Source organism: Stenella coeruleoalba (assembly GCF_951394435.1).
Source record: "Stenella coeruleoalba genome assembly, chromosome: 9".
Taxonomy (NCBI): domain Eukaryota; kingdom Metazoa; phylum Chordata; class Mammalia; order Artiodactyla; family Delphinidae; genus Stenella; species Stenella coeruleoalba.
The window spans coordinates 64,648,404-64,675,411 of record NC_137155.1 but is presented as its reverse complement, the minus strand read 5'-3'; the positions used below and the strand labels follow the sequence as shown (position 1 = coordinate 64,675,411).

The window sequence follows — 27,008 nt, the reverse complement described above, 5'->3', positions numbered from 1 at the left end:
CAGGCCTTCCTCCACATGGTGAGGTGGGAGATGTGCATTAGTGGAACAGAGGATGGAAATAAGCTGCTCCTGGACATGATTTTCCACTGACTTAAATCCAGAGGGAATAAAAGACCTTAAGTAGTGAGTAGCAAAGCCCCAGAGCATCAGATGTCTAAGAAAGTGTTGTGGTGTGTGACAGGGAGCCCCTGAGGGGGACACTGCCCCAGATCCGTGACTGCTTACTCCACCATCTCCTGGCATCTCGCTCCCTCACAGACAGTTTGGACAGGTGGCAGCTTCCGGAGTGTTAGCCTGAGAGGCCACCGCTCCCAGCTCCTCGGTCTGCTTGCTCAAAGGGCTGGAGAGCTGACCTCTGCTGATGCCTCAATGACAGCCGGCCAGGGACGTCAGTAAAACTCATTATAAGTGATAGCAGCCTTTAACGCAGGCATGCGGGTCAGAGAAGTAATTCCTCCAACCCCTCCCAGGCAGCTTTGGTGAAATTAAAGTGGGGAATGATATTCTCACGAATTTCCTATTTCCTCCCTATGTTTATCAGAAATCTAGGTCATGACAGCTCCGCTCATTCACATCTTCACTGGTAAATGCCTTAGAAGGGCAAAACCCAAAGTTTGAGGCCCCCTCCTTTTTCTTCCTGCTCCCTCCCTGCCCTGCAGAAGAGAAAGTGTCACAAAGGACAACCACGCTGACACTCTGGTCTCAAGTGACTTCAGCACCTAGTCAAGAGGCCACGTCTGGGCTCTGGTGATGCTCACACCTGCTGTCGTAAGCAAGGGGATGGGTTAGCCATGCGCCTGCCCTAAGCAAAGTGGCAGTCATGGTCCAACGTCAGCCGGAAATCCATTGTCAGATTCATGTTTTCCTGTTGACCTCCGAAGGTCACGTGGTGCTGCTGTAATGTACTGACTGGGTGTCCAAAAGCAAAGCCTGTCCTCTCCTTTCTCTCCAGTCTCTCAAGTATGAGTCAAAGACTCTTCCTAATGAATGACACTAAGATTAGTAAAGAAATCATCATCTATATCAGTGTTTCTCATCTAAGAACAATCTTTATGAATTTATGAGATTAGAGCTTAACATTTTGTTGAAAAAATGTTTTCAGTTTTTTAAAAGAAAATAATCACCTGTGATCCTAGCACCTTAACATAATTATTTTCATTTCACAGTTTGCTTCCAGTTTCCAACCACAGGAAGACATTGTTCATAATTGAGATTTGTATGTATATAGTGTTCATTTCTCTTGCTTTTTTTCACTTAAGATCAGATTTTCATAATTATACTGAACGCCTGACTGCATGTATTTCTCTGGGTTGCTAATTTGTGATTTTTTTGATGGTTTACCCAAGGAAGGGAGGACATTTATTTAGTTTCTCATATTATGTTCTTACAGGTAATGATATATACAGCTTTTGCTTCCTTTTGAATTTTCTTTAGGAATAACCCCGGGAGTGGGACCCCTCGTTCTTGATATGGATTGCTTTACTGACTTTTTTAAAAGGATGACACCAATTATGGTACCACTACTAGGGCCCATGACCATTTTCACTATAAACTAAAAGACCCAAAAGAGATGCCAAACTTATGTGAAAATTGTTTTTGTTTGTTTGTTTTGGCGAACTCTTTTTTAATATTATTGATCTTAACTGGGCAGGCTTGAATGGAACCCTAAGGAAGAAAAAAATGAAAAATACAGGAACTTCCCTGGTAGTGCAGGGGTTAAGAATCCGCCTGCCAAAGCAGGGGACACGGGTTCGATCCCTGGTCTGGGAAGATCCCACATGCCGCGGAGCAACTAAGCCCCTGCGCCACACTCCTGAGCCTATGCTCTAGAGCCCACAAGCCGCAACTACTGAGCCTGTGTGCCACAACTAGTGAAGCCCACGTGCCTAGAGCCTGTGCTCCGCAACAAGAGAAGCCACTGCAATGAGAAGCCGCACACCGCAACGAAGAGTAGCCCCGGCTCGCCGCAACTAGAGAAAGCCCACGCGCAGCAACGAAGACCCAACACAACCAAAAATAAATTTTTAAAAAAATGAAAAATGCAGAGGGGCGTAGTTTTGCAGAACAGATCCCATTCTATGACTCAGCATTCTTTCCTTCATTTGTTTCTATTTCTGGTAGGGCGAGGATGCCCTAAGAGTATGAGACACTGGTAGGTCTGGGCTCAGAACAAGAGCTGTTTTCCCTTAATGATGGGACAGCTAGAGGTGAGCCAGACACAGATAAAATCCATGAGAGCCACAAATAGCCTGATGGTTTGCTGTGTCAGGAGAGGCATCCAGCTAATGCTGGGCCTTTGGAGTTCACTTGGAAGAATTCTTTCTCATCTGAAATCTGAAGGCATTGACCTCATCTTTCTGCCTGCTGCCTTCTTTCTGGGGGCATTCTTGCTGTGACTTACTGGCCAAAGGCAAATCCTCTGACAAATGTTGAGGTAGAGAATGATGTGGAGAGATCTACCTCCCCAAGAAAGAACACCTGTGGGTAGTTACTGAGAGCCCAGTTCCCAGATCATAGCACAAGGGAAAGGGGCAGTCATCAGTGGTGCCTAATAGACACAGAGAAGGAAGGTTAGCACGTGTGTTACAGTGATGCAGAGCACCGAGGTGGACTCATTTGGCCCTTCCCTCCAAATTAGGAGTTGTTAGGGTGTTGAGATGTGCGATGACTCTCATCTTCCATAGGTTGTACCCTGCTGTCAGTCCAATAGAAAAATCATAGTATCCAATATTGCACAGTACATACAATTTGAGAAGCATATATTAACATACATATTAGGCATGACACTGAGTGTCTCAGCCAAGGTCATTCAGCTACAATGAAATGACAATGTCACTTAGTCCTTGGTCCTGGGGGTCTGTCTCATAGTCTGTATTATGAATGAACCCAGACATTCGAACGAACACTCACCAATGAATGAACCCCAGCTATTCTGCCACTTGGGCCCATGTTCTCCTTTATACCCTGCAGCCACTATAGGATAAAACTAGATTTTGTGTAGCCTTTGCTCTACAGTAGTTCAGAGGTCAAAGGGCAGACGTGTTACCTACAGATAATGGGTTCATCCAGAAGCCTCATTACCTCCTACGTAGCTTTCATGTTTTAGCAAGTTTATACGCCTATGGACACCTGTCTGTTTGGAAATGATAGAAGATAGAGCAGCCCATAATGCTGCTGATTGGGAAGGAGTTTACTGTTTTTCATGGTCTCCCTGGGAGGGAGATGCTGAAGATAGGAGAGTAGCACAGCTTTGGGGATATGTGGCCTTGGACAACTCACTTAACCTCTCTGAGCTCCTTTGCACAAAAGGGGAATGATAACATTTGCTCCATGCGCTGTCTTGAGAATTAAATGAGATGGTTCACGCAGACTCCCCCTGAACAGAGAGAAGGAAATGTGCTGTGAACCTTGAAAAACATGCTCCTTCCTCCCGTCAGCCTCACGGCTGCTCCTCTTGCCTGGACACACTGTAGGCACTATTCCATGTTCAATCTGCAGCCATTTGTGACTACAGAACAAATGTGTCAACTTTCCTCAATGTGGTGTTTTCTCTAATCTCTCTTAGGAGGTGCTTGAACTCGCTTTCTCGATCCTGTATGACTCAAACTGCCAGCTGAACTTCATAGCTCCTGACAAGCATGAGGTAAGGGTCTCAGTGGGGTTAATTTATGAGAGAACGTCATATTTTCTCAAGAAAAACAAGCAGGTAAAAAATATTGGGAAGAAAGAAATTTCATTTTTTAAAAATGTCTACCTGAGAAAAATCATGAACGAAGGTACATCTTGTTGACTTGGAATAGAACGGAAACCTCTCGAAAAACTGCAGGTTGTAACGGATTCAACTTCTTCTTAGCTTGATCAGGAGTTTATGGTAAGGACTTCCCTGGCAGTCCAGTGGTGAAGACTCCGTGCTTCCACTGCAGTGGGCGTGGGTTCGATCCCTGGTTGGGGAACTAAGATCCCACATGCCACGTGGCGTGGCCAAAAAATAAATAAATAAACAAAAACTTAAAAAATAAAGAGTTTATGGTAAAGAAGAAGAATGTACACATGCTTCATACTCAGTAAGGGCATAATCGTTAACCCAGAGGAAGTATCAGCCCTGGCTTATAGCTTTGGTTTTCCTTGAATATTTAGCTTTGGGCCAGAATTTTCCCATGATAAACTTATTTCTATTCTTTAAAACATTTGATGAAGTAGGTTTTTTACCATGTTTCTGTAAGTTATTTTAAGAGATTTAGGGCTGTCTCTGCTGTTGGAATTTTATTTTTGAGATGCTTTTATTCCTTTTGACATCTTGTTATATGTATAATTTGTTTCTCTTCTTGAATCATGCTGTCAGCTATATTTAACATATTTAGCATAAATCCAGGAAAATGCATTTGTAAGATGAAGTAGCAGCTCTGGTTGATTTAACTTTTTCTCTTGTAAACTAGAACCCAACATCATGCTTGAAACTCTTATTTTTAGATGATACCATTCAAATTTTTGTTGTGCATGTGGTTACATAGAAAGCTTTTAGAAAGGAAGGAACATTTTAATAGAATTTGAATTTTGTTCCCCATTTCCCCTGGGAGACTTAGCTCATTTAGAAGTTATTCTGTATTTGGTTTTCACTGGTTTGAAGCTTTTGAATAAAATCGTACATCCCAACGAGAGAAGAAAGATTATATGCAAATCCTGCATTTAGAGCGGCACTTAAATATAATTCTGTGTTACTTGACATTTCGTTCACAGAAGGGGATGACTTTGTCTTCATCTTCCTGAAAATACACACTTTGTCCTACCATTTCTCTTTTTAAATAAAATTGTGGTTGTACACAGGCCACCGTATTGAAGATATATACGGATGTATAGGAAACTACTTCAAATGGTAGAGCTGCAGATGCTATTTAAATCTATACAACGCTGTTTTTCCCAGTATACATTAATTCCAGATAAGGATAAATGTTCTGGGACTGCCACATTTTTATTCATATCTGCCATTTTTTACCGACGTAGTGAGGAGAAAAATGCCATACACTTGTGTAAATTAAAAGTATTCTTCAGACCACTTCCGTATCTATTACCTCATTTTATTTGCATAATCGCTCCATAAAATGGAAAGTTCTGTCACAGATATCCTTGTTTATCAAAGGGGGAGAGAGAGGCCTCCCAAAATTGAATAACTCGACAATAGTACTGATAATAGTAATTATAACCGGAATACTCTGCACCAGGGACCATTCAGTGCTTTATGTGCTTCACCTCTCTTAATCCTCATTCTGTAACTCTTAAGGAACAAACTAACCTTACTCCCATTTTATAAAAAAGGGAAATGAGGCACAGAGAGGTTAAGAAACTTGTCCAAGACGAAACAAGCAGTAAGTGATAGAGCTTGGATTTAAACCATGGGGGTCTTGTTCCAGAAACACTTTCTCTTTGGCCCCTGCACTGTGTAGCTTGGAAGGAGGAAAGCAGGACCTGGACCCATGACTTCCTGTCAGTGCCCATCCCCAGCTTCAGCAATTATCAGCTCATGGCCAATTAGGTTTCACCTATACCCTCACTCACACCCAGCTGCCACAACACCCCAGATTATTTTCGAAGCTCATCCAGATATCATATCATTTTATTTGTAAATATTCCCATGTGCATCTCTAAGTAATAAAGAGTCCACTTGGAAACATAACTATCATACCATGATCACACCCAATTTTATAACGTTTTAATACCACGATTTGCAGTCCGTTTTCAGATTTCTCCAACTGTCTCATTTCTGGTTTTCTTTTTTTCTTTTATACTTTGTTCAGATCAGAATCCAATTAAGATCCATACATAACAATTGGTTCACGTGTTTCTTCAGTTTCCTTGAATCTACAGGTTCCTCTCTCCTTCTCTCATGAACATGTGCATGTGTTTTTTTTCCTTGCAATTTATTCATTGAAAAAACCAGCTCATCTGTTTGGTAGCATAGTCAATAGTCTAGATTTTGCTGATTTTAATTCTGTGTATTAGTTTCCTTGGCTGCTGTAACAAATTACCACAAATTTAGTGGCTTAAAGCAACATAAATGTATTATCTTACAATTCTGGAGATCAGAAGTCGGATGCAGGTTTTTCTGGGCTAAACTCAAGGTATCGCCAGAGCTGAACTCCTTTCTGGACTAGGGGATAATCCATTTCCTCACCCCTTCCTCACCTCCATCTGTCTCAGTAACGGCGGGTTAAGTCCTCACACCGCATCATTCTGACCGCCTCTTCCATACTCAAATCTCCCTCTCTCTCACTCCTGTTCTGTTTCCCTCTTCCACTTTTAAGGACCTTTGTGATTACATTGGGCCCACCTAGATAATCCCAGATAAAAATCCCTGTTTTAAGATCAGATGGTTAGCAGTCTTAATTCCCTTCACCATGTAACCTCACATACTCACGGGTTCCAGGGATTAGGACATAGGTCTTATTTCAAAGGAGGGTACTATTCTGCCTACCATAACCTGCTCTATCATTTCACGTGTTTATCTGCATCCTGTATTTCCTATTAAGCGATAGTTAGACGATTCATCAGACTCAGGCTCTACTTTAAGCAGCAGTAGTGTTGTATTCTTCCATGATGTCTGGTTGTCTCTCTTTTGGAAATGTTTGCAGCCGTTGATGATTATCGCCTAGATCCTTGGATCTATTAGACTTCGGAAAAGGTTGATATTCCAATTCTATTGTAGTTACATAAAGACAAACTGGCCTCATCAACTCTTTGGTTACCCTGAGGTTAAACAGTGTACATATGATAGGCAGGATAATGCTTGATTCTCTGGACCAGTTTTCAAAATCATGAGCATCTTCAAAGGAGGCCAGTGAAGGATTTTTGGTGTTTGGGTATCATTATGAAGTTATGGATTTAACGTATTTGTATATCAATAGGTTGCAGTTATTGTCATTATCAGTGTCCAAATTATCTAGAGAAAGAAGGAACACCTTCTGGTTAGCTTCTGAGTTCTATGGACAGATGTCTTTGGCAGCTTTCAGGCGTTCTGGCATGACAGGATATTCCAGGTTCGTCTTGTACATGTCCTACCTTTTCTCTGTGGCGCTTTGGCTCCTTTTGGTATTTAGCGACCAGAATCTGGACATGAGGTGTGCCTGTCACTACTGCGTTGGTCATTATTTTCAGGTTTTTTGTAGACAGAGCTTGGAGTTATGTTTTTTTAAAGATAAAATACACTGTAAGTTCATATTGATACTTCCAACTCAGATTCAGTACTACAGAGTTCTTATTTATTGGTTGATGTATTTTTTAATAAAATTTTCTGTACTTGCTGCTTCTCGAAAGAAAAGCACCACAGAAGTGTTCCTGTGGGTTAAATTAATCTGTACTAGGAAGCTAGCCAGGACTGGGAAAGCTGTGTACAGAAAGCGGTAATCCCCCCACGTAGGGATTTACAGTGAAACAGTGCCGGAGCTGAAAGGGGCCTTAAAGAGCATGGGGTTCAGTGGTGCCCATATCTGGAGGTACATCAGAATTAGCTAGAAGCTTTTCCAAATAAAATTTCCTGACCCAAGATCCATAAGATCAGGATCTGCACGGTAGGACCTGGGTATCTATTTTTATTAACGTTATTTATGAGGAAACGAATGTTTCGATGTGTTCGGAATCTATCTAAGGACACTAATACTTCCAGAAATCCTTTAGCACTCAACTGATGTTTAGATAGGTTAAATGCTTTGGCTGAGATCCCGTAGCCAAGGCAGAACCAAAGCTCTACAGTTCAGGGCCGCGCTACTCAGACACGGGCCTCGTAATACACCCGTGGTATACCTCCTTGGCTTAAAAAGCGGTGCCTCGAATGTGCGTCGTGGTAGATGTCTATCACCTCACTATGACTTAAGATTTGTGTAGTGCTTGCCATCTCGTAGTACTTTTACGTTGAGATCTGCTATCGTATTTTGGAACATAGCCCAGGTAACCACAGTGCAAAGGACAAGCTAAGTAGGGTCTGGAATTGCAGCTTGACCCAGTGAGGGCAAGAGAGGGGGGAATCTAGAGCATGTTCTAGAAGGAAGACCAGTCCCACAGAAAAAGCAGAGAAATTGCTCTCAAAGAGGTCCGACATAGGACTAGGACATCCTAAAAGGTGAGCAAACAGAACATCCAGAATGCAGGCATGTTTCTGAGATGCGGGCAGCAGGGGCTAGTTCTTCCACCAGGTATCATGGCTCTAATACCAGGGCAGGGCAGGGTTTCAGCCTCTGGAGGGAAACTGACAAAAGCAAGGCAGGTCCTCAGATAAACGGAGCACAGTTCCTAGTCTACTGGAGAGGCAAAGGACACGATTAATTTTAATGAGAGAGGAAGAACCAAACTCTTGGTTGGGTACTGTGGAGTGCTTTCCAAAACAGGGGATGTGCCCAGGGACCAGGCTCCAGAGACCTGGAGGAGAAAAACCTTGGAACCTGGAGACCCAGGCAGAAGGGGTCCCTAGACCGGCAGCCAAGCCACCTTCCGTTAAGATCACCCAATAATTTTAGCCACTTTGCCCACCAGACATTGGGCAGCACTCAGATATTTCCTAGACCTTTTGCTAAGAAATGCAAAGGTGGGACTACCATTGGGCTGTCATCGTGAGTGCTGGGAATCAGACAGGATAGGCAGAGATTAGCTATTAGACTGGGAACCATACTTGGAGTGAGGAAAGAAGCAAGCTTTACCTGATGTTGAGTCCAGGAGTGTTGGGATATATTCTACCAATACCTTAAACTCATTGACTCACTGGTGGGATGTTAGAGATATTATGTTGCACAGGCACGAAAACCCAAACCCTCCTGCTGCGCCACAGGGAGGCATCATGGGCACAGAAGAGTGCAGGCACTGGAAGCAGATTGTGTAAGTTCAAATCCCACCCACTCCACGTACTACCAAACGACTTAATTTCTCACCACTCAGTTCCCTCATCTGTAAAACAGAGATGCTACCAGACGTGTCAGCTTTATAGAGATGCTGTGCATGTTAAATGATAATGTAGGCAAAGCACTGAGCACAGAGCCTAGACCATCCTGAGTGATCAGTAAGCGTTAGCTATTGTTTCTCCTCTTGTTATGGTCATCAGTAGTTCTCACTGTCACCTCCCTTCCCACCAGTACTGTATCTGGACAGATGGGCTGAATGCGCTGCTGGGGAAAGATATGATGAGTGACCTGACGAGGAATGACTTGGACACGCTGCTCAGCATGGAAATCAAGCTCCGCCTCCTGGACCTGGAAAACATTCAGATCCCCGACGCACCTCCACCCATCCCCAAGGAGCCCAGCAACTATGACTTTGTCTATGACTGTAACTGAAGCGCCCGGGCCCCAGAAGCTCCCCCTCCAAAACTGGAAGAGCTAGCTAACAGGAGAGAAGAATGAAAACGCTCCCATGCCTTGGAATCCGCTGTGGTAGAGGAAAGCTGTGGTCCACATTTCCTTTGGCCCCAACGCCTCTAGCCCCGGCGTCTTCCTGCCCCTCCCTGGCCTCCTGCTCACCGCCCTGATTCCGTTTCTAGACTCCGATGCTTTAGGTCACCTCCCGTTGCTGCAGCCTAAGGTGGGAGAAAAGCAAAACCCACCGCCAGTAAGAGAGCCAGAGGGCCCTTCCATCTTCATCCCAGCAGGCAAGCCCTCCCCTCCTGGAGGCTGAAAGCCAGCAGCACCAGACCGCCCCCAAACCTACAGCCAGACCCAGGGGTGTGCCCGAGGCCTGTGTCTGGAAGAAACAGTCTAGCTACTTGAGAAGACCAAACACCTCCTCGTTCCCCTGCTCTCTAGAGTCCGCTCACACCACCAGTTCCATGTGAACTGAAATCTGCTTCCAAGCCCCCTCCCTCCCGTGTCCCGGCCTTTGCCTGCCCTGTCCCTCTCTGGTCCCAAGAGCAACAGCAGAAGCTTCTTCCTAGTTCTTCCCAGGGCTGGGTCTCCAGACACAGTCCGTGGGTCCCATGGCCACTTCACGTCTGCCCTGTGACTGTGACCACCCTTCCTGCCTCCCAGCTAGTCTTGGCTTTCCTCTCCCCGCCCCAGCCCAGACCTGCCCTCTTCATTGCCACACACCCTTCCAGCGCCTTAGCTGAAAGCACAAGTGGTGAAACCAGTCCCCTTGCTCCATCTCTAATGTACTAAATCTAAAAGCCCCGATGAGAGGCAGTTGCTTATCGAAGGGTTTGGTGGTCCTTCTCCTGGTGGTTCTGCTGAGCACAGGTTTCCACAGGATGGTCAAGTATCCAAGTTTACATCATTGTAATTATTACAGGTATTGACAGTTTGCAAGGGTTCAGGGTTGTTGGTTTGGGGGGGGGAGTGGGTTATGTTTTTTTGGTTATTTTTTTTCTTTGCTTTGTTTTTGTACAAAAGAGTCTAACATTTTTTGCCAAACAGATATATATTTAATGAAAAGAAAAGATACATAAAGGTGTGTACTTTCCAAGTTTTTTTTTTTTTTTTTTAATTATTTGAATCCTAAACCTCTTCCTGAGAATAACATTCCCCTAAACATGCTGTGGAATAAAATTAATTGTGATGAGTTGTGGGGCTGGTGTTTTGATTTGGTAATTTAGGTTCTTGCTGCTCAGGCGTCAGCATCACCTGTGAGCTTGTCAGAAATGCAGAATCTTAAACCTCACCCCAGCCCTGCAGAATCAGGTGATGCACGTGCATATTAAAGTTTGAAAAGCACTGGCCTAGGGGACTCCTGACCATTGCTGTGTCACCATAGGCTCTGCATATCAGTAAAGAATGATCCTTCTAAGAAGACCACCTCAAGTCACCTACAAAAATCAGACCCACTATGTAATAATACGATCATTCATTTTACACTGTTGCCTCCTGACGGTGACTTTCTCTTTTATTTTTTCTTCCTTACCATTATATAATTTATGGAACTGACCAAATGAAACACATCACACTTTGAAGGAGTACAGTGAACAAAGGAAAAGAATGCAGACCCAGAGACCAGAAATCAGTCAAGCCAGAACTAGATGAATCTAACTATGAATTAATGAAATATGGGTAAGAGCCCAGCAAAGGATTTTTCTGAGGTTAGTTCCATTGGAGGCATATCTGGATCTGAACTCCAAGGGCTGGAAGGGGTATCAGAAAGGTCCCAGTGATGCAGTATCTACAGCACAAACCACTCTCGACTCTCAATAGAAGTGTTAGATGCCTCCAGGCATCTGCTGTTTATTGTTACCCAGATGTGCAATTACAGATTGTCCTGGGTTGAGATGACATTACAGGAAAAAAAGAAAAAAAAAGACCTCCTTTATAACCCACAGTAATTCCCAAGCAATTACACTTTACATCAGCGCACTCACACCTGAGTGTCAAGTTGATACTTCCTTTACATTAAGCTTTGGTGATATTAACATGTATGTCCTTCATGTCAGGAGCGCTTATTCATCTACCCATCATCCTGATAAAATGATAAATGTTAGGTAAAAGAAAGCAGACAGAGTCATACCATTTTTTACTTAGGAATTACCTGACTCCATCCATGAACAGGGGAATTCTTTGGACCAAGATATCTGAGGTCCTGGGACACTGAGTTTAAGTGATTGATCGTCCTATGACCCTTGCTAGGAAGAGCAAATCCTCCTCTGTTCTGTTGCTCCTGCTTTGGTGTATTAAATAGAAACTAACCCTTTCAGGGCTATTAAAGCATTCTGCTTCATCCCTGTAGACCCTCCTCTTGAGGACTGGTGAGGTCCTGAGAGTGTGACATCATTCCTTCATTTTGTGGCAATATGGTGCAGGGTTGCTGTCCACATTTGCCCACCTCATCTTCTCAGCCTAGGCTGCCGAAGGCAACTTTCCCAGCCAGTGGGCTTCCAGCCAGCTCAGCTCCCGTCGCCACAGGTTTCTAAGCTTGGACAAATCAGCCAAAGCCAAGGGAGCACTGAAGGAGGAGCCCAGTTTTGCCGTGAAACCTAAGCTGCATCCTCCAATTCAGCTTTACCTGAAATAAAACTGATCATTGAATTTTAATCCACTGATATTTTAATTCCTCTCTTATTCTTATTCAGAACCTATAGGGGAAAGGGTAATTAACTGGCACTCTCAAACACAGAAGTGACCAAGGGCAGGAAAATCTGATGATTATTGCAGAAGAAAAAGTGCAAGGCTGAATGCTTCTTGAGTCTATTTGCAAATCCATTCTAAACCACCTTCCAACTAGCAACTCAAGCATTTCCTACCTACCTGCTTTTATAATGAACTGAGCAGTTGTACCATTGACATACATGCCTTTTATCAATTTTGTCTTAGTTATGAAATCTTTAACTTAAACCTTTAACTTACTATAAACCTTTAGCTTAAAGGAAATAAAATATTCCTATGATAATCAAAAACATGCTTAGAGCTAGACACTGGAGTGCAACAAGAATAAAATTTGTAAAATCGGGAAGGTTATAATCAAGTAATTTAGTCGAATATAAAACCAAATAATTGCAGCACAGTGTGGAAATGATACCATATAACTGTGTACAACATAGAGTAGTAGAAAGGAGGTCGTGCTCAACACGCTTGAAAGTGGGGTAAGGGAAACCAAGAGAGGAGTAGAAACTTGAATTAGGTCTTGAAAGAGAGAAGCTGTTTGCCACGCAAGAGATAAACATTCCAAGTAGAGCAAAACATACAAACAGAGCCTGGAGGCAGGAAAACTGGTGACTATTCCAGAATCTGTAAAACATTTAGTGTGGCCAGTATGTAGGATGGATATGAGAGGGGAAGGGAGAGAAGACTGCAGAGGATGTAAGAGGCACAAATCATGAAAATCCTGAGATGGGTGGCCAGGGATTTTACTTGAGGGCAAAAGAGTGTAGTCAGAGGAGTGATGTTGTCAGATTTGCCATTCAGAAATATCACAAAGACAAAATACCCATGTGGGGGAAAGATCAGTGTGGGAGAAATGGAAAGAAGAGATATTAGCAAGAAGGTGATCGACGTAGTCCCAAGCAAGAACCTTTTGAGCCAGACTTTGGTATAAACGATGGGAAAGGGGAGGAGAGTAAAGCCATTAAACAGCAGAGTTAGCTGCCTTTTTAGTGAAGGAGAGAGAAGAATGCCAATGACTCCTGAGTTTCTGGAATGGGTGAGTAAGCAGATAACAAGGCTGTTACCTAAAATCAGGAAGAGAGGAGAAATGGGAGGTTTTAGAAATAAAAGTGAGGGGAGATCATGAGACAGCTTGTTGGACTTCTCCAATCAAAGAAATGGAAGCCAAACCTCATTCTAAAATGGAAATCTCATGACTTGAGAAACCTGTGGATGAGGGGCCTGGAAATTGTCATCGCTCAGTAAGTAAATCCCCGCCCATCCCTTTGCTCCCCCATCCATGCCCTCTCCTTCCCTCACATCCTCTCCTTTCCTTGATGGTAACACAGTGGTTGAATGATCTTTAGTATAGTTCAACTATACGGCATGTTTCAACCAATTCAGCCTGTTTTATGAAAAAGGAAAATAATAAGCAAAGGAAAGGAAGAAAGGAGAAAAATTTAAATTTGAACATACTCTTGAAATAAATATTTGAGGTAACTTGCAATAAAACCACAATTTAAAATAAACTTGGGGGATGGGTGGGTGGGTGGAGGATATATGGTATAATTCTATATGAAAATATAGTTATACCCTATATTTTTCTTTTAACGGAATTACATTTTTTTCTGACAGTAAAATGAATGTTAAATGTTTTTAATCAGAACACACCCAAATGAAGGAAGGAAATAATTCTACCAGAAACATGACGTGTAGTTGATCTACTTGAACATTAAATCTAAATCTGGGCTTCCCGGAAGCCAGTGTAGATAAGGAAGCAAGTTGGGATATGTAGCTCTCATTTTTTAAATTAAATTTCTATCACCTCATAAGCAAATATCCTTTCCCAGGCACCAAATCTCGGAGAGGACATGCTATTAAAAGCACATAACACCTTCAATAAACACTTCTTAGTAGGTGCTATTTGTCTGCCACTCTGTTTTGCTAATGAAAAGAGTTACCCACCCCCTCCCGAAGCCCCTTGAGGGATGGAAGCAAACAGGTACCAGAGAAGGGGCATTCTGAATGCTAGAGTCAGTTTAGGGACAAAGTATAGAAGAATCAGAAGAGGAGTCTGGAAGTCGAGCAACCAAGGAAAGCTTGGCCAGAGCAAGAGGTTCAGGAATGCACTGGGTGGGTCCAGGGCTAGGAGAGGTGCTGGGCACAGACAGGCAGGATGCAAGAACTGAATCCCCTTGCGCTTGCATCAGGCACTCACTATGCACCGTGCACAGGGCACAGGGATACAAAAGTAAACAAGTGACTCGGCCTCCTAGAGTCTCATAGCCTAGGACAGGAAAGGCAGACAAATAAACGCAATCCAGAGCTAAAAGGATCTTAGGGTAGAGAACACTGCGCTAGCACACGGAGCAGGAAGTGACTTCTTCTGCCTGGAGGGAAGTGAGGCCTGAGAGAGGGTTGGAAGGATGAGCAGGAAGCCACCAGGGGACAAGGGAAAGAAGGCCAGGCTCACTCTCTACTCACCCTTCAGGTCCCAGTATGATCATTTTTTTCCCTGGACATCAAAGTCAAGGTTGGGGGCTCCGGCTCTGTGTTCCCAGAGCCACTTTTACTTGTGGTCATTGAGCTTTCACTGTCTTCCTCACTTGCCGGGAACCCTATGAGAGAGGGCACCTGGCCAGCTGTTCTCACCACTTTCATGCCCTACCCTGAGCCCAGTGCCAGGCACCTAACTGCACTCCATCAACTCTTTCTAAGAGAATTGATCAAGGGCTTTTCTGGAAGGGGTAACAGCACGAAGCAATATGGGTTATGGCTGGAACAGACATGAGTGTGGGAGAGAGAAAAGTAGGAGATAATCTTGGAAAAGAGAGTGAGGACCTTGAATGGCAGACCAAGAAGTTGGAACTATATCTTTTATGTGGCCGGGGCCACTGCCATAGATACTTAGGTGAATGGAGTAAACTGATTTGCGTTTTAAGATCACCACTTTCATACTGACAGCAGCACAAAAGGCAAGTTCAGGAAGAGTGTGTCCAGAGGCAGGGAGGCCAGGCTAAACATGTTTCCAAGGTGCCTCACTCTTTTTTTTTTTAATTTCTTTTCTTCTATTTATGTAAGTGCAATATCACTATCACGTTCGGCAAATGCAGCAGTTAACACCTTACTAGAAGAAGTGACTTGGCCAAAACATAAGTGGTAAAACTAGGATTTGAATCCAGGTTCTCTGGTTCCAGCTTCTCCTTCTTAATTCCTTTTGCAAGCCATTTTATTTATTTGTTTGTTTGTTTATTATTGAATTGCCATTGGCATACAATATTATATGTTTTCAGTGTACAACATAGTGATTTGATATTTTTTCTACATTAAGAAATGATCACCACAATAAGTCTAGTTGCCAACTGTCACATACAGAGTTATTACAATATTATTATTATTATTTTTTTTTTTTTTTTGCGGTAATTGGGCCTCTCACTGTTGTGGCCTCTCCCGTTGCGGAGCACAGGCTCCGGACGCGCAGGCTCAGCGGCCATGGCTCACGGGCCCAGCCGCTACAGCGTGTGGGGTCTTCCCGGACCAGGGCACGAACCCGTGTCCCCTGCATCGGCAGGCGGACTGTCAACCACTGCGCCACCAGGGAAGCCCTACAATATTATTGACTCTGTTCCCTATGCTGTATATTACATCCCGTGCGGCGGGCCGTTTCCGACCAGCAGAATAACGAGCCGCCACACGCAAGATTCTTCTCGTATCACACTTTATTGGAGCACAGCTTGGTTGAAGAAAGATGGAAGGAAGACCCCACAATCCTATAGCAGTCTGCTTATATAGGGATTAAGAACATGTGTCGCTCTGTGATTGGCTTTCGCCGATGGTGCGATTTGTGAGCCAGCATCGGATAGGTCGCTACTTTAAAACCTCATTAGTATACTTAGCGCAAGCGCAGTGGCCACAGGAAGGATGACTCAGCTTATTTCAGCTTCCTGCCGCGTAGCAGTTAGCTGACCGCGCCCTACATCTCCCCCTTTTTTATTTATTAGAACACCAAGCAGAACATAGCCCGTACGAGGGCAGTTTTCTGTTGGCATGTCTGAGGCACCCTCCTGCGTGCAATGCCAACAAGGGCCGCAGGGTGCAAGGGCTGCCTCAGAATAATGGCTGATTCCCTATAGAGGTGCGATGGCGACAAGGCCTCTCTGTGCAAGGGCAATCAGGACTCCCTATAGAGGTGCAATGGCAACAAGGCCTCTCTGTGCAAGGGCAATCAGGACAATGGATGACTCCCTATAGAGGTGCAGTGGCAACAAGGCCTCTCTGTGCAAGGGCAATCATTTCGAATTATTCAGGGCGGAGAGCCAGGCTGCGGGAGAATCTCCTTCATTAATAGCCAGAAGTGCCTGAGTGAGCAGGACCCTATCTCGATGTGCCCTAATGCGCACACGACAGACCAACCAGAGACACAGCATAATCCCAAATACACAGCAGACTCCAAAGATTCCTACCCCCACCCACTCCCCAAAGGAGGAAAAGGCAGAAGAGAGCCAAGAGGCAAAATCTCCAAAGGCAACGGGCTCCAGCCCGGCAGCACTCAGTTGCACAATCTGAATAATCCTTTGTGGAATTCCAACTAATCCTTTTATTTTCTTTTTTCTCTTTTAAAAGAGGATCATGACAAGTCCAGATTTTTTTTTGGCGCACAATATTCCACATATCTCCAAGCAACCTCCGAAAATCATTCAATGCTTCTAAGCAATTAGTCCCAATCTCAATTTCTTGAGGTACTATCTTATTCCCATGTACAGCAGCTCCTAAAAAATTTACAACATCTCCCTTCTGTATTCCCTCGGGAGCAAGAAACAATCCCCCATTCCCTAAATATTTAATCAAAACGCCTAAGGCCTGTTCAAGCAACTCCATACAAGGGGCTTTATCTCGACTATTCAAAGGAATAGAAAAGAAACAATCTTTACGCCATTTCCCTAATTTTTTCTTAATTATTCCAGGGTGACTGGGAGGGTTCTAAATGCCCTAATTGTAACTGCTCATCCACTAGTTTGGATGCCGCCTCCAGCTTTTCCTTTAACAAAGGCCACTGAGGTACCCACACAGGTGTTGTGGTCCTCCATGTAATAGGAATCATAAACTCAGTGACCCTTGAGAAAAACCCAAGCCTCGGCGGTTTAAATTTCCGCGGGCTTCTATAGGGGCGGTCATGCCTTATAACTTACGTCTTATCCCTCTATTAGGTATCAGGGGCGGAAGCTCTAGCCTCCGCAGGATTAAAATATGGTGGGCTAGCGAGTGGCGGCATGTACCAATGCCCATACCGCTCTTGTTCATATGCCGCGGCCGCTCCTTCTAAATCTTCCTCCTCTCTAGGATTTAATTCATCTTGAAACAAATATAATTCCTTAAACTCATCTAGGATTGGATATAATCCTGGCACCGTTTCTTGCTTTTCCTTTTGTTTTCTTTTTTCTCTTTTCATAATTTCAGGCCTATCTACCGTAGTCCCTGTTTGTTCATTCTCTGATGCGCTATCTTGAAAACATAATTCATCTTAAAACAAATATAATTCCTTAAACTCATACCTGACTGGACTACTCACCGACGGTTCACTCCGTGTGTCGAGTTCTGAATCGGTCCTCCATGCAGGGCGCGAAGTTCCCGGGTTTCGGCACCACTTGCGGCGGGCCGTTTCCGACCAGCAGAATAACGAGCCGCCACACGCAAGATTCTTCTCGTATCACACTTTATTGGAGCACAGCTTGGTTGAAGAAAGATGGAAGGAAGCCCCCACAATCCTATAGCAGTCTGCTTATATAGGGATTAAGAACATGTGTCGCTCTGTGATTGGCTTTCGCCGATGGTGCGATTTGTGAGCCAGCATCGGATAGGTCGCTACTTTAAAACCTCATTAGTATACTTAGCGCAAGCGCAGTGGCCACAGGAAGGATGACTCAGCTTATTTCAGCTTCCTGCCGCGTAGCAGTTAGCTGACCGCGCCCTACAATCCCGTGACTTATTTATTTTACAGCAGCAAGTAAAAGTACCTCGCTTTTAAGATGATTGAGCTTATCAATCAATCAAATTACTAGGATCAAACTGAGTTCAGAAAAGAATATATGTGTGTGCTGTAAAAGAGGTCAAATGATCATCACTGCAAAGACAGAAAAATTAAAGGCAAAAGGATGTATAATTGAAGCCTAATGTATAAATACAAAAATAGAAACGAGACCAGATCTTTCCCAGATTGCCTGAACAAACAAAATCTGGACAAATGCTGGTTATAAGATATCTGCCTAAAATAAAATGACACAGAATAATTGAAAAGACAAAGGTGAGCATGATATACTGGCAAATACAAAGTCACAGTTTCACATGAGGAGAAGAGATGGTGGGAGGGGAGAAAATAAATATCAGGAAAGTAAAATGAAGATAAAAATCTATGGAAAAAGAAAGTAACTTTGTAATACTCTTTAACATTGATATAATTTACCATGTTGATATGACTGATGAGAATATCTAATGTCACTGCTAACCGGTAAAGGGCTTTCACCGGTACCTGACCTAGCTGACACCCTGATCCTGGACTTCCAGGCTCTAGAACTATGAGAAATTTCTGTTCTTATAAGCCACCCAGTCAGTGGTATTTTGTTATAGAAACCTGAACAGACTAAGACACATGGTTTTTAGCTCACCTTCAATAAATAAACTCTGGTTTGATGGTGTTCCACTTAAAATGTCACTTGAAACGAATCACAGTTTTCTAAAACTGTGACAGTCCAGCAAACAAGACCTTACTGAATTTGTAGAGAATTTTTGCATAGTTAAAACTTAAGAACACAATCGATTTTTATTTTATTTTACTTCATTTCATTTCACTTCATTTCATTTTTGGAACCAGGTAGTACTATCGACCAAAAATTCTAGGAGAGTTAGCAAGGTCTGATGCTACTAAATATAATTTTTAAAAACAAAAGCACAAAATATGATAGCAAAAAAACACATACGAGAGAGAGAGAGAGAGAAAATGAGAATGTACATGTATGTTGAGGAAAAGCCTAACTTTGGAGCAATATCATGGTTGCACAGTTGTTAAGAAAATATAAGCTGTGAAGTCCTGTGCCAAATTCCAGTTCCAGTGCTTGCTAGCTGTGTGACCTAGTTATTTCCTGGTTTGTAAAATTTTGTCTATACAATTCTTTTATAACAACTATTGAAAGATTATATTAAATCATGTTTATAAGTTTCATGGGACAGTGTCTTGAGTATAGTAAATACTCAAAAAATAGTAAATAGTAAATACTCACAGCTAGACTTTTCTGATGCCAAAAAGTCAAACACGTCCACTTGAATCCCTTTGAGTCTGAGAATTGGGCCACACTCCAACCCTTTTCCCAGGCTAGTTGCTGACCATGTGGATCTCGTTGTACCCTTCACACTTCGCCCTCATGAATTGCTACTGTCTTATTTCCACCATTCAGATCTTACCCCCACTCTCCTGTATGGTAGTAGTGGATGTTGAACAAGTGGTCCAGACCCTGGGTGTTACCTGCACAACCAGAATCGGTGGCCCAATCTGCAGGAATAGAGCTAAAGTGGAAACTAAGTCAACATGAAGGAGCCAGGCAGAACTAGCAACGGCAAGGTCGGAAGCCAAGGGGTGTTCCATGTGGCACCAGGAATAAAGGGGAACTCTCTGTATCTACGTTTATTGGACATGAGAAGCGTGGTGCCTGTGTGCTTCTGGCTGCCATGTACTGACCATCTGGTTGGCAGGCATTGGGCGACACGTTTTCCTCGCAGTACATCATTTTCCTCTCCAGGGGGCTGGTATTGTTACCTATTTCACAGATGAGAAATCCAAAGCTCAGAGAGTTTAGATCACTCCCCAAGGTGACATAGTAAGGAAAGAGTTGAATCTGGGGCTTTCTCTGACACAATGCCCTCTACTGACTCAAAAGGACAGTGTGTGGTGGACCCCTTCACCTTCTGATGCTTATGCTATACAGTTTTTTGAACCAAAATTTGGGACTTCACGTTTCTCTCCTGGATGAGGAGAAGCAGGTCATTGCATTTTGCTGGTGGAATCCCTTACCTCTGAAACATGAAGCTTCTCTAGAAGCTTCTCTTAGGAGCTGCACGCCATACACCAGCTTGCTGAAGGTCCTGCCATTGCTGTCATGGTCCCTCAGCCCGTGCATCACCTGCTCAGCCTCACACCTGAGCAGGTTCTCTCCAGCTGCATCAGTTCTCCTAGACTTTTCATCAGGGGTGTGTAATACCTTATTCTGGTCATAAACTGTAAGAGAACTTTCACACTGTTCTTAAACTTCCCTACACGCCTTGACTGATTTATCTTGGATTCTCCAACTCTTCTCTTCCTGGCCCATCTCTCTCTCTCTTATAGTTGCTCTCAGTTAAGTTTTTTTTTTATCAGCTACCTCCCCATTTTCTTTGGGATCATTGTGGTCCTTGAAAGCTGCCAGGGTAGCTCTTTAAGGTTAGATTCCAAAGTACATGCCCAGAATTTATGAGGAATCCCTCCAAATACAAAAGAGAGCTGCCCGTTTGCTTTTTCAGTGAATGCCATCGGATCACTCCCTATGACAAGGAGCATCTGTGGTTTTTCCTATAAAATAGCTTTCCAGCACTTTCCCCATTACAGACTAGTGGCCCTTTGAGAAGTGAGACCATTCCTTCACAAGACTGGGTTTTGCATTTTCCTGTTTACATTTGGAAAAGAGCGATCTGCTATCACTGCAGAGTGCAGAGCAGAAGAGGGAGTAAGAGCCACTTTGGGAGTGGATCTTCGTACCCCAGCAGAGCCTGCTGTGGGGCGGTATTGCTGCATTGGCACATTTGACAGCTTTGTGCGGGTCTCCAAAGAGCAAGCACCCAAGGCTGATGCTGCCTCTGGACAGGAAGGTCAGGTCACGCCATCCCTCTGTCCTGTAGTGGGCTATCTATTTCCCACACCCACTGTGAGAGGGGTGAGGAGGAATGAACAGGCATACATGCAATTTCGTTTGGCCAAAGTCATTTCAACATCTGTAAAGCAACCAAGAATTCATCCATCACCAAATAAAGTAATTATCGAAGCAGCTGTTACCCAGACATGACTCTCAGCTGGGGCAGTGGGAGAGCAATTTATCTCTTAGCAGCAGCTTGCCAACATCTAACTTGTGATTTATAGAGGAGGAGAAATCCTCAGAGTATAAGGTTCAGGCAGATGTGTTGAAAATGGCTCTTCAAATTCTTTTGAAATTTTGTCTACTGTTATTCAACTTATAAAATACTCATAGAAAATTTGGAATATTCAGAAGCAAGTATACAGGGAAAAAAATGACTTCTAATCAACATAACCACATCAATATTTTAATACACGCCCCTTCCAGGCATTTCTCCATCTGTTAGATAGATAGATAGATAGATAGATAGATAGATAGATAGATAGATAGATAGGTAGATAGATGATAGACACTGTGTAATTGAGAATATATCACATATTTATATGTATTTGTATCATCAACTGAATGGAATCAACCAGGGAAAATGAGGCTATCCGTACAACTCTGCCCTCATTGTAGCCAGGATTCCTTGGGGTCTCATCCAGTGATCCTCCTTAGCTTTTTCTAATGTTTGGCATCTTATTTCACATGGCCACTCCCAGGACTTCTGGAAATGTCCCATGGTCATTCTGGGCACCCTCAACTTCATATACCAGGATATTTCTGTCTGTTTCCTGTATACGTGCTTCTGTGTTTCTCAGTATCCAGTATGAACAGATGAGAAGGATAACACACTTAAATAAATCCCATATATCAAATGGGGAAAAGTTGAAGGAAATACTTCAAGTCAAAAGGAAATGAGATAATGCAGGATGTTAGAGAAATACAGAGCCCAACTTGAAGACCAAAGAGGAAAGAAATGCAGGCCACGTCAGGCTGAAGAGAACTCTTCCCCTACACTCAGTAGTAAGAGCAATCCCATTTGGGTATTTTTCCCAACTCTCTTTCAAACCTTCTTTATGAGAAAGGAAGATATATCAGGCACATTCCTTACCTTCAAGGAACTCATGAATAAGAATATATACCATCCTCTAGGGCCAGGTTTCTCAGCCATGGCACTACCGACATTTAGGGCCAGTTAATCCTGTGTTATGCGGGGCTCTCCCGGGCTTTATAGGATATTTAGCAGCACCCCTGGATTCTACCCACTAGATTCTAGTAGTATCTCTCTCCACTTCGCCCCACCCCGACCAGCAAGTTGTGACAACCCAAAATGTCTCCAGATATTGCCAAATATCCCTTGGGGGGAAAAACTGAGATCCTCCCCAACTGAGAATCACTGAACTAGATATGGGGGATGGGGACGGGGGGATATCCTTCTGCTTGCTGACCTCAAGCAAAATAATCCTATTTGCAAATCATTGGAAAAAAATTCCAGCAGCAATGACCTTAGGGACATCAGGGCAGAGAGCACCCAGAGCCATTTGGGTTTGGGAAAGAGAAAGAAAATAAAAATGGATTCACATACCTCATTTATTTTAAACCTCTGAACAATCTTTCAAGGTAAGCTTTATTCGCTCACTTTACAGGTGAGAAAACCAAGACTCAGAGAGGATAAGTAACTGGCCCAGGACCACAGAGCAGGTAAGCAGGGTACTCCCCACTCCACAGTGCTGTATGCGGCCAAAAAATAAGAGTTCCTAGAGTTTGGAGAAAGGAAGTCTTACAAATTCTAAATGTATACATTTGAAATCAGAAAACCTGGAGAATGAGGAGATGGGTCTGAAGGGAGGAAGGCTTGACTGACTTCAAAACCTGAGTGACTCCAAAGAGAAGATTTTACCCACTTTGAAATGGTTTGTTTAGAATTACGTTGTCAGCAAAATTGTCGTCGCAATATTTTGTCTACTGATTGGGCCCTACAATTAAGCCTCCCTTGATGAAAGCCTCTTAAGGCTAATTTTAAATCTGATTACCGTCAGCATGACATCCACTTGGAGCTGCTTTTCAAACAAGCAGCAGTGTTTTCCCGGGGATGTCAGTGTCGGAATTTGTGGCCAGAAATCTCTGCAGCCACATGTTCCTCTCCCACCCCTGTAACCCCCTCCAGACACCGTCAGTTCGCAGCATCTTAAACTCAGAGTGCCTTGATGCGAGGTAAGCTGCAGCGCTTCTCTCAGGAGCCCAGAAATGCCGCGGTGTCTAAGCATTGGCCTGAATCAGAGAACAGAGGAAGATTGAGTATCTAATCAGATTAGTATGAGAAAAGGCTCTGGGTCATGTCGTGCCGTCCCTTGACTTGAAGCTTCTGTATTAATAGTAGTAATATGTGATTTGTGCCACGTCTGCTCCGTTGTGGAAGGATAAAGGCGAGGGAGATTGACACGGATTATTAAAAAGCCTCTTGGCCCCAAGCTTTCCATTGTCTCTGGTCCTTCTGGTCCTCCTTTGAATAAAACATATGTTAAGCAAGACAGGAACTCTGAAGACGGTCTCTTCAGACTCTCTTCAATCGTCCACCTCTGCTGCTTAAGATGACACCACACTCAGAGAAGTGTGCCAAAGGGGGCAGCACCGGGCAGAGCTGGCATCTGGCATCTGCACATCTGCCTGGGTCCAGTGCTAACCAATCTTTTTTCTGACTCTCAATTTTCCCCGCCCTTTGAGATGGTACCCATCTCTGCAAACTATTGTTTTCATTAATTCCCAGCACCCAAACAAGGAACATGAAATCCTTGTTTATCTCTTCAGACCCATCTCACTTACAGTGAGGGCTTGAAAAGTACGGGGTTGATGAAGATAGAAGAGAGATTTGGGAGGTAGAAGAGGCAGCATCTGGTGGCCAACTGAGTGTGGGAGTGAACACGAGGGAGCAGTCCAGAGTGACTGTGAGGTGACTTGCTTCATTGATTAGGGCAATGGTTACACATTAAGCAGCAGAACGAACTTGGGGTGGGAGGAACACATCTGGGGGGAAGATGGGTGACTCAGTTTAGGTCATGGAGGTCTGAGTACTCAGGGCCACCCCAGGACCTGTGCCGGGAGAGAAGACGAGCTCTCTCTGCCACAACCCCAATTGCTCCAACAAGCTGGATCCCTGCTCCATCATCTACACGGATTACGGAAGGTGACCTAAAAGGAAATGGCAAGCCAGGGTGTTAAAGTAAGATTTTTGGCAGTGGGGGAAATAGGAGAAGAAGGAGGCTACTGGTTGCTTCCTTGCATTTGCAGACCCACCAAAAATTGACATTGACGAAAGGAACTCATCCTTTACATTCTGCAATAGCGTCTGGGCTGCAGCTCTGATCTCCAAGCTCAGTGGTGAAGACCTCAGTCTCGCAGCTAAAAGACACCTGCCTGGGGCCAGGAAGAGTCCACAGTCTCCCCCAGCAGCAATTTACTTGTTTGCTTATGCTTTTCATTGTTGATATTATTGTTGTTTTTAATATCTCAACTTTAAAATGGCTTTTTGTTATGTCATTTTGGTGTGTTTTTCCTCCTTTTGAAGTGTCTAGTCTTATCTAGCTGCTTTCCCATTCGATATTTGACCTTCTGAGCTCAGAGCCAGAGTTTCCCTTTTTATTATTTTTCCTTGTTTTTATTTTTACCATTCTACCTTACATTACATTACAGAAATTTGGATTCATTTTGATTTTCATTTTAGCATTTGAGCTGAAGGTGTTTAAATTTTTGTCTCTAAAAATCCTTCCCTTTGCATCTGTTTGAATTTTTACTTTAATCCTTTTATTGATTCATTTTTAAAATATTTTTTTCTTTTATTCATTTTCAAAATTTCTACTCTTAAATTTTTAGTCCATCTCTCACAATCATTTTCTTACTAGGTTTTCTCTTTTTAATTTCCTTTTTTATTTATTCTTAACATTAAGTCTGTCATTGCGCCCACTGTTTATTGTTGTTGCATTAAGGTTCTGGAAATAATTCCCCTATTTCCCATGCAAAACAGAGATTAGACGTCTTTTCCCTTCTAACAGTATACCTCCTTCCTTTCTGTCTGGCCCTGATAAATTTTTCCACATAGGTTTTTAGAAGTGAATTCTAAAACAATTCTAAAATAAATTAGACATGCAAACACACACACACACACACACACACACACACACACACACACACACACACACACACCTCTTACCTTATAAAATGAAATCCCTTCCCAGTCAAGAAAGCTGCCTCTGCAGATGTACATCTGAAGATTTGGAATGATGTATCACTTCACCACGTTATAAGAAGCCATGAGATTTATAATCTTTGACTCCAAAGAATTCAAAGAACAATAGAAGAGAGGGATTTCAATGGTCTGCTCTGCAGACCACTTGCATCAAAATCTTCCAGGTTGTTTGTAAAACAACCTGGGTCCCATTTCCATTTTTAACAAGCTTCCCAGATGATCGCTTACATTAAAGTTTGAGAACAACTGCTCTATTGTACTGAAATCTATCTGTATCCACATATAGGTATATACAAAACCATTGAAGCTATTATGAATAATTGTTACTTCTGGGGAGTGAGACAGAATGGTGGGGCAAAATATAACTTTTTAAATAATAAACATTTGCTACATTTATAGAACTAGTTTTAATTAAATAATTTTTAAAGTTATTACACACTCCTTTGGATATTTTCTTATGCTGTTGGAATCTCTTTTGACTTTAAGATAGAAAGTAGAACAAGTTACAAGTACATAGCCTCTAAAATACTGACATTGCCTCTCACTACATTAAGACAGGAGTTGGAATTCCGTGGAGTGCCAGCATAGGAAATTCACCTGCTCTGGCCCTGCCATGCTCCTCTTCAAAGAGCTGGAAACTAAACAAGGAGGGATGAGGTCGCCCAGTTTCTCCTCCTTCCACTCCTTTCACTTAGCTTCCACGTGTCTACAGGATGGAGAGCAAACATTTGGCAGAGAATTCACTGGTGCGAATGAGTGAGGCTGTCCTTGTTTTAACACTCCAGCTACTTTCATTGTCCTATTTCCAAACATTTATTTACACAGCCCCATGCCACTTCTAGACAGATTTCCGGGTCAAGTCTCCCCAGCTAACTTTAATTGGTCAAGGCCAAGAGCTTGTCAGTGTAGTCTTTAGGGATTTTAGCCAGGGTCAGGCCCTGAGCAACTGGGATAAGGATGGAAAGAAGACTGGAGAGGACAGGAAAAGAGGGAGGAGGCAGGAAATCTGCTATCACATACTTGGTGGACTACCTGGATTAGTGCCTGTGGCATGTCTGGCTCAATATTTATGAAATCCCGTTATCAGCATTTCTCTAAACTCCAGGGTATGTGTGTGGGGTTGGAGATGGGGTGAGCAGGTTGACTCCCTCAGACCCTGTGCCCAGAATCACTCCTGTGTGTTGAAAGGCCCTGCCTCCACCCCTCTTTGCTCTTTCCTTATAGCTTGGGCATTTAATTTGAGCAAGCATCTCTAATTATCTCTTTAGGATAGATTCCAAGAAGTCAGATTACTAGGTCAAAGAGTAATCCTGCTTTGAGAACCTTAATTTATGTCTATTCATTAGGCAAGTGTTAGGTTTTTCCCACTGGGTGACCAATTATAGACAAACATTCTATAACAGATATGTGTTTGTGGGCATATGAATAACAAATTATTAGAAATAGCAGAGCTTTAATGCTCTTCAATGCACATAACACTTGACTAGCCCCAATCTACTGATTGGTGGTCCACAAAGCCTTCAGTGATAATGCCATGCTCTATATAAAAGAAAAGTTTAAGATTTGTGACTCAGGTTAGTCAAACTAATGTGGAATCTATGGTTTGAATGATCCAGACAGGCTGTGTCAGCTAATCAATAACCTAAAGGATCCATGTGTCTTGATGGCTGTGGAAATGCAGGCTCATGCATATGATATGCCAGCACTCCAGAGGATCTATCAAAATTGAGAAATAATTCACACACGGTAAGAGTCTTTTTTTAGGTATGCAATTCAGTGATATTTAGTATGTTCACAGGGTTGTGCAAT

The 27,008-nt window shown here is 43.2% G+C and overlaps 1 protein-coding gene and 1 long non-coding RNA gene across 11 annotated transcripts in view; one reads left to right on the top strand and one right to left on the bottom strand.

Moving 5' to 3' along the window:
* Positions 1–17,614, top strand: part of ELMO1 (engulfment and cell motility 1) — a 777,407-nt gene extending 759,793 nt beyond the window's left edge. For all 10 annotated transcript variants that reach the window (XM_079930925.1, XM_079930920.1, XM_079930924.1 and 7 more), the window contains 2 exons: positions 3,566–3,643; positions 9,114–17,614. In XM_079930925.1, coding sequence (XP_079787051.1) covers positions 3,566–3,643; positions 9,114–9,314 — 279 coding nt within the window. In that variant the 3' untranslated portion in view covers positions 9,315–17,614. The remainder of the gene's footprint in view (positions 1–3,565; positions 3,644–9,113) is intronic.
* The window catches only part of LOC307191150, a 42,226-nt gene extending 24,483 nt beyond the window's left edge, over positions 1–17,743 (bottom strand). The window contains exon 1 of the long non-coding RNA XR_013829624.1: positions 17,608–17,743. This is a non-coding gene — a long non-coding RNA (uncharacterized lncRNA). The remainder of the gene's footprint in view (positions 1–17,607) is intronic.
* Positions 17,744–27,008: the final 9,265 nt, after the last annotated feature.